Source organism: Colletotrichum graminicola (genome assembly GCF_000149035.1).
Source record: "Colletotrichum graminicola M1.001 genomic scaffold supercont1.349, whole genome shotgun sequence".
In the NCBI taxonomy this organism is placed as follows: domain Eukaryota; kingdom Fungi; phylum Ascomycota; class Sordariomycetes; order Glomerellales; family Glomerellaceae; genus Colletotrichum; species Colletotrichum graminicola.
In genome coordinates, this window is record NW_007361353.1 from 1 (window position 1) to 8,084 (window position 8,084).

At 26.2% G+C, this 8,084-nt stretch overlaps 1 protein-coding gene across 1 annotated transcript; it reads left to right on the forward strand.

Moving 5' to 3' along the window:
• Positions 1–3,058: 3,058 nt before the first annotated feature.
• On the forward strand, positions 3,059–3,794 carry GLRG_12000 (uncharacterized protein; the record flags this gene model as incomplete). Its single annotated transcript, XM_008102683.1, has 3 exons — positions 3,059–3,281; positions 3,334–3,418; positions 3,476–3,794. 3 exons carry the CDS (start codon positions 3,059–3,061, stop codon positions 3,792–3,794), a joined length of 627 nt encoding a protein of 208 aa, XP_008100874.1.
• Between the last annotated feature and the right edge of the window lie 4,290 nt (positions 3,795–8,084).

An 8,084-nucleotide genomic window follows, 5' to 3' on the forward strand; every position in this document is an offset into this window, starting at 1 on the left:
TATAAAAAAAATAATATTATTACCTTTTATATACTACCTTATTTATCTTATTTACTTTAGCCCTTAGATATTAGATGTTTTAGTCCTTTAAAGCTAGCGTATAGTTAAGAAATTAAAGATAAAATATAATAAGGTAATACTTATATTATAAAAAAAAACTTTTTTTAGTATTTTATAACGCTTTTAAGTAAGCTTTTATAAAAGTAAATATTTAAAGAAGCTTTAAAAAGGCAGGGCTTATCTCTCTAAGTCTAGAAAGTGTACTATTAAAGCTAGATATTAAGTTATATACTCTAACACCTTTAGGATCCCTTTTAATAACACTACTAGCTTAGACTTTTTAGACACTATATAACGTAATAGAGATATTTTCTTAAAGAACTCTTATTAAGGATTACTTTATTAATTATCTAGATAGCTCCTTAATATATAAATTAATAACTACTAAGTATATTCTTAAAGGAGCGTTAGGAATTATATATAAAAATACTTTATTAAAGGCTAAGGTTAAAACCCTTTATAAGGAGAATAACTTACTTAAATAATATAAAAAAGTATAAGAAACTTATCTAAAGTAACAAGAGAGTCTTGGTATAGCTAATATATAGGATATTTAGTTATAAAGAGAGGTAATAACCTAGGTTAAGGAGGAAATATATTAAAGTAGTAGTTATAAAATTAATTAACTTACTTATTATATATATTATAGTTAACTATATTACTACCTTAGTAATAACTAATAATTACTTTTATAGCTAGCTAGCTTACTTATTTTAACTATAACTTAAATCTAGATTACTAAAAAAGTATAAATTATATACTTAGATATCTTTATTAAATATAGTATATTTACTTTAAATATAAAGTAATACTAAGTAGTAAAAATAACATATTAGAGGTCACTTTAGACGCCTTATTTACTAATAACTTACTAAACTATTATAGCTTATAAGTATATATACTAAAGCTATCTAAAAGGCTTATCTTCTAATAAGCTAATAAATAAGATATAGTAATAATATTAATTACTAAAGCTAAATTATTTGTACTATTATTTATTATAAAGGAGGTACTTTTTAGTAGTAGATTAATTACTATACTAGGTATTTAACTATTAACTTAACTAAGAACTATATTATTACTTAATAAGTAAGTAGCTACTAAGTAGCTACTAACTATTTATATTAGCTATAATAATACTTAGACTTTTAGGCTTATTATTAAGAAGTTTATTTAATTATTATTATAAGGAATAAGGTAGCCTTAAGTAAGATATTACTATATAATACTACGTCTAGTATAATATTACTTTATAATTTAGGAATAAGGCAGTATTTAGCTATAAGGCGTAGTGTAATACTATCTAGAAATAAGAGGCCACTTTTAACTATATAAATTACCCCTATAGTAAGACTACTTTATAGTAATTATAAATAAGGCTATAGTATATAAATATCTATAATTACTAGCTATACTAAGAAGTAGTAGTAAATTAGATTACTATTAAATATAAGAAGTCTACTAAATTAATAGCTAATAGATTAATAAAGGCACTTAGTGCGTTATAATTTACTATATTTATAGCTTAATTAAATATAAGTAACTAATATATATATCTTAAAGTAAATTAATAGTAAGAATTAGCTAATAATAAAGTAAAGCTTTACTACTAGATAAAGAAGAAAAACGTATAAGATATTAAAAGATAATTAATAAATAAATAGGCTATATATAGAGAATATTTAGGGTAGGCTCTATAGTAATTAATTATATTACTAGCACTAAGGGGGTATATTAAATATAGTAAAATTATATATAAATTAGCTAGTAAATATATACTTACCTTATAGTAAGTTACTAGGGAATATATAGTAAATTAGCCTTACTATTAGGGGTAAACTTACTAATAAATACTACTAAAATTAGCCTAGGATTTCTTAACTAAGAAATAGGGGGCTTTCCTTATTTCTATAGGATTTTTACTTTACTTATATAACATATAATAGAATTAATTAATAATTATAATCTTTATAATTTAACAACTACTATAACCTCTAGGTTAATATACTCCTAGAGATTATAACACTTTATCTTTACTTAAATAGTAATAAGCTATATAAACTTATTACTATATAATTATAAAATAGTTAGCTTATTATTATTATTATTATTAATTATTATAATAAAATTAATTAATAGATAAGTATATTAGTTATTATAAGTATATATATTAAACTATTAATTATTAAATTATAAAGATTATAATAGTTAATTAATTAAATATTATTAATTATTATAATAAAATTAATTAATAGATAAGTATATTAGTTATTATAAGTATATATATTAAACTATTAATTATTAAATTATAAAGATTATAATAGTTAATTAATTAAATATATTATATATTATATAACTAATGTAAAATCCTATAGGAATACTAAAAACCCCCTATTTCTTAGTTAGGAAATCTTAGGCTAATCCTAGCGATATTATTAGTGAAGTTATCCCTAAAAGTGGGGCCAATTCACCGCCTATTCCCTAACAATTCGCCGGCTAATTCACGTGTAATTCCGCTACATTTAACAGTGTATTCGCTAGTGAATTCACGTGGACTTTCGCCACATTTGACAAAATCTATCTGAGAAATGACTGGCGCATTTCCGGCCAATTGCCCTACATTAATCCGGGCACGTGCGACTATTTTGCCTACTTTGACATTATTAGCTTGTCTATAGACTTATACAAGACAAGACCACAGGCCACTAAACACTATTATGAGTAAGTTTAGTACTTGTAAACCTTAAACTATTATGTTCTTAACTACAGCATTTTTTAGTATAATTAACATTTTCGTAGGCCCACTTTTAATTTCGGGCGTCCCGGAATCTTCTAGCTTTGTGACATTACAGCTTTATAGGATTAATTTATTATTGCTTAGCAATTCCTTGGTCTATAAAGAGTGGGAAAATTCGCTACCTTCACTCAATGCACTTTACTAAGACTGTCTCAATTGTGTTTTTACATCTTTCGATTTATCTAGGTCGTAGTCGCCACTATGGTTCACTCACCGTCTGCTCTCGCTCTCGTCTTCGCTGGAGCTGCGATTTGCAGCCCTCTTAGCGGGGTCATAGAGAGACAGCAAGCTGAAGACAGCACCCCTATCTTCGTTACTGGCATTAATTACTCCGGAGACGGCTGCCCGCCAGGCACCCTTGATGGAAAACTCGGGACTGACGGTACCTTTGATGTGCTTTACAAAGCTCTAAATGCTTCAATCCGTGAGTTTTACTCGGTCGATAATAGGAAGCCCGTGCTAAGAAAACCCCTTAGACCCCGGACAGCCTGAAGTCAAAACCGAATGCCACATTGAGGTTGGCCTGGAGACAAGTGCTGACAAACAGCTTGTTATTATAAGGTACAAGAAACACTACCATTCTCGCAACTTGAACGAATGAGACTAATACTATTATAGCGGCACTTACCGAGGACATGTGAACTTGACTGAAGGTGCCTGGGCTAAGAACCAGAACCAGTATAAGTTTGCAAACAATGACGGTACTACCAACATGGAATGGCCCTTTAAAGGACCTGTCGACCTATCGACTGCATTTGTTAACGAGCTTGACACTGAGTTTCAATCTGGCTGCAACTCTACTGGAGGCAAATTTACATTGATTATCAATAACTACCTTACTATGACTACTGAGGGTAGTGGTGAGGGTCAAATTTCTATTACAGAGCTTGATGGTGCTGTCAAGCAGTCTGTTAAGCTACAATCTACGAATTGCTAAAAGATTAGCTCACACAGAATTTAATTTAAGATTTAGAATACTACTAATCTAGTAGCTCTGTCGGTTATTCTGGCATCTGACCGACCGCTGCCCTAATCTACAGTAGCCAGATTCTCAAGATACTATATATTGTACTGATATTCTATTGTTGATGGTGTTAATGACTTCATGTTAATACATGTGTGTCTTTGTTGGAATAGTGGATGACACTCCAACACATCAAAGCCGACATAACCCCAACCAACTACCAACCCGTGCTATAAACAGCAGACACCACTTCAGCCGCCTTAGATAGGACGTTAAACACCTAGAGAATAGGTTCCAGGATGGCATGCTCATAATAAACTACACTACGGAAATCCGCAGCGAGGAGGCAGAATAGGAGAAGTAAGAAGGAAATGGAGACACTACCTATGGGCTTTAAGGAGGCAAAGGCATAAGCTCAGCAAGGTACATATAGTCAGCTTTAGAGGCCGTGTAGCGTTGCCGACAGGCGTAATATATTATGTGTATGTGTGTGTCTGTGTCTTTGTATTTAAAGCCGTTCTAGATACTTTAAGAGTGGTTTTACTAAGTTCCTATCACTAGACCGTTAGGAACTAGCAAATAGTTTTTAAACAGGGTCTGTATACATACTTGTTAGGATACTTAACCAGCTAATAGTAGAGCTGATCTAGAGTCACGTGACCTATCTTATGTAATTCACCTTAGTAGCTTACTTATACTACTATAAATATCTATAGTAATAACCTCTTCTTATTCTTCTTAATTATTATTGTCTATATAAGTAACTAACAGTTAAATTAATACTATTACTACTTTATAATTATAATCCCTTAAAATAGTAACACTAATAAGTAGTTAACTTTATAGTTACTATTACTATAAGTTAGTAAGGATGTTATAATATTAATTATTACCTAGATATTAGTAGTATAGATTAACACTAAAATAGCTAGAATAACTATAGCTAATTTGCTATAGATATACTAAATCTATAGGGATATTATATAGTAGATTTACTATATAATCCTATAACAGTTCCCTTTTTGATATATAATTTAGGACTAGGACTTACTACTATTATTTATAACTACTTATTAATATATTTAGTTAACTATATTACTAACTTAGTAAAACTAATACTAATTAGTAGTTAACTTTATAGTAACTACTACTATAAGATACTATAGATTAGTAAGGTATTATTAAGTAGGCTTACTATAGGGGTAATTTATATAGTTATAAGTAGCTTATTATTTCTAGATAGTATTACTATTATAAGATAAAGTAGTAAGTGCCTATAGTTAGGAGATAAATAAATAGTAAGGACTAGATACCTAATATATATATAATATATTATATATACCCTAAGTATATATTCCTTTAGTCAGTAACCCTTTATAAAAGAAAGGTTAACTATAAATACACCTTTTATTTATTACTTATTTTATTTTATATTATTTATTTAGCTTTTTATTATTATTTATCTTACTTTACTACTTTACTATTACACTTTAGCTTTATACTATATTACTTTATAATACTACTATAGCCTAGCTTTATCTTATTAGAACTATAATAGCTACTAAAAAGGCTATATTAAGTAGTAGTATAACTATCTTAATTTATACTATTTTATTATCCTTACTATTTTTACTATTTTTATTAAGTTTTCTTTTTATTACTATATAGTAAAGAAATATATATACCTTAATAAAAGTAATAGGCTTAGAGATATAGTATACTAAGAACGCTTTAACCTAAATAAATCTCTAACCTTAGGTAATTCTATATATAGCTTTAGTAAAATCTAACTTATAAGGTTACTTAGTAGCTACCTTAAAGTCTTTATAATAATATATAATCCCTTATAACTATAAAGTTTAATAAAGATATATTATACTACTTTAGTAATAACTAGTAATAAGGCTTTTAGTTAGATATTAACTAGGCTAATAACTTTTTTTAGATTAAAAGTATCTTTTATATAGTAAAAAGGATTATTAAAGATATAAGAATTAACTTACTACTATTATTAAGACTATATAGTAAGGTAAAGAATATTTAGCTATTTTATAGTAACTTATAAAGCTTTTAGTTATTTAAAACCTAGTTATACTAAAAATAAACCTAACTAAATAAATACTACTTACCCCTTAAAAAAGCCTTCTTAATAACTACTTCTAGATAAAAATATTATAATAAGTAATATACCTAAATAAAAAAGAAGTATCTCTTTAGACTTATTATTTTTAAAGTAAGTAAAAGCTACTATAATAATATAGTTTAAGTTAAAAAGTAAAAAATAAGAAATTATAAGCTTATTAAGCTATAATACTATTTTACTAATAGGCCTACTTAAACTATAGTTTTTTATTATACTAAGCTAATTTCTAAATAATATAAGTTACTATACTTAAGGCTAATAAAAATAAGATATATATATACCCTTAAGGGAAATATAATATTTACTACTTTTAGCCTAAGGTTAAGTAAGAAATATAATTCCCTTAAGTTAGTACCTTAGTAAGGAGGCTAGTGCTATAACTATAGCTACTTAATTAGTAAAGTTAAAGTTAATAGTAAGATAATTATAAAAACACTAAGACTTAATAAGTATAGCCTAGTTATAAAATAACCCTAGCTAGTAGAGGTAGTAAAAAAGCCTATAGTTAACTATACCTATACTACTTCTACTAGTATTAAATATAAAAAAGCTTATAGTAGCTTTTATTTATACTATAACTACTTAAATATAAGTAGTAGTAGTACTAGTAACTACTATAGCTACTTTAGGTTATTCTTTAGCCTAGCTATAAACACTATTTACTATAAGAATCTTCTAGCCTAATACTAATACTAAGAGGTACTTACTAGACCTTATCTTTTATAACTACTTTATAATATATTACTATAATATAAAGCTTTAGACTTAAGTAGTTAAAGTAATTTATAAAGATCTTTTATTTTTATAGTAACTTTATTAAATAATTAACTAGTACCTCTATAGCTAAGTATAAAACTAATAAGAATTTTAACTTACTAAAGTAAAGTAAAATATCTTTAAGTAAGAAGGTTAGCTAGTAATCTTAAGGTAATTTAGGTACTATTTTAGACTAACCCTTATTAAGGTAGAAAAGTAGTTCTATAAGAACTACTTTACTACTAATAAGATTAATAAGTAGTATAATATTTATACTTTTACTTAATCTAACTTTAGATATACTAATAATATAGCCTTCTTAGTAGCTATTATACTTTTAGTAGGATAAAGCTAGGCTATAGTAGTATTATAAAGTAATATAATATAAAAGTAAAGTATAATAGTAAAGTAGTAAAGTAAAATAAATAATAGTAAGAAGCTAAATAAATAATATAAGATAAGATAAGTAGTAAATAAAAAGTGTATTTATAGTTAACCTTTTTTCTATAAAAAGTTACTTACTATAGAGATATATACCTAAGGTATATATAATATATTATATATATATTAAGTATTTAGTCCTTACTATTTATCTATTTCCTAACTATAAGTACTTACTACCTTATCTTATAATAAGTGCCCTACCTTAAAAAGACCTTATCTTTTTTTACTAAATACTTTAAGAGCTAATTAAGAAAGTAATAGCTACTATTTTCCTATCTCCTCTATATTATAGCCTTATATCCTAAGGTTATTTATTTATATTTTAACCTTACTATTTACTTATTATTATTATTACTTAAGTTAATAGCCCTAGCCTAATACTTTTTTTTTATAGGCCTATAAGGCTACTAAGCTCTTTTACTAGTTAGGGTTACTTATTACTTCTACTACCTAAGCTTATATTACTAATAACGCTTTAGGTAGTAGTATATATCTCCTACTAGAGGTAAAGTGTCTTTATAAGTAAGGTAACCTAATCTTATAACTATTTAAAATCCCTAGCCTTAAACTTATTAAGGGCGTTAAGATTATTTACTTTATAGTTAAGGTTCTTAACTTTATCTTTAATAGTGTTAATTTATTTCTTAATATTATTAATTTAAGCTACTTACTAGTAAATCTTTTTAGCCTTAGTATATAAGCTTTTTCTAATAGTTTTACTAATATTACTTTATACTACTATAGCTACCTTAGCCTTATTAATAGCTATTACTAAGGTAGTAGTGTTTTTTATATTTTTATAAATTAACTTAATATACTTATTAACTTTAGTAGTAAGCTTAGTAACTTAGTTTTTTAGCTAGTTAATTAGGCGTTATTAGCCCTCTATATAATAAGTATACTAAATTTTTAGTATAAAG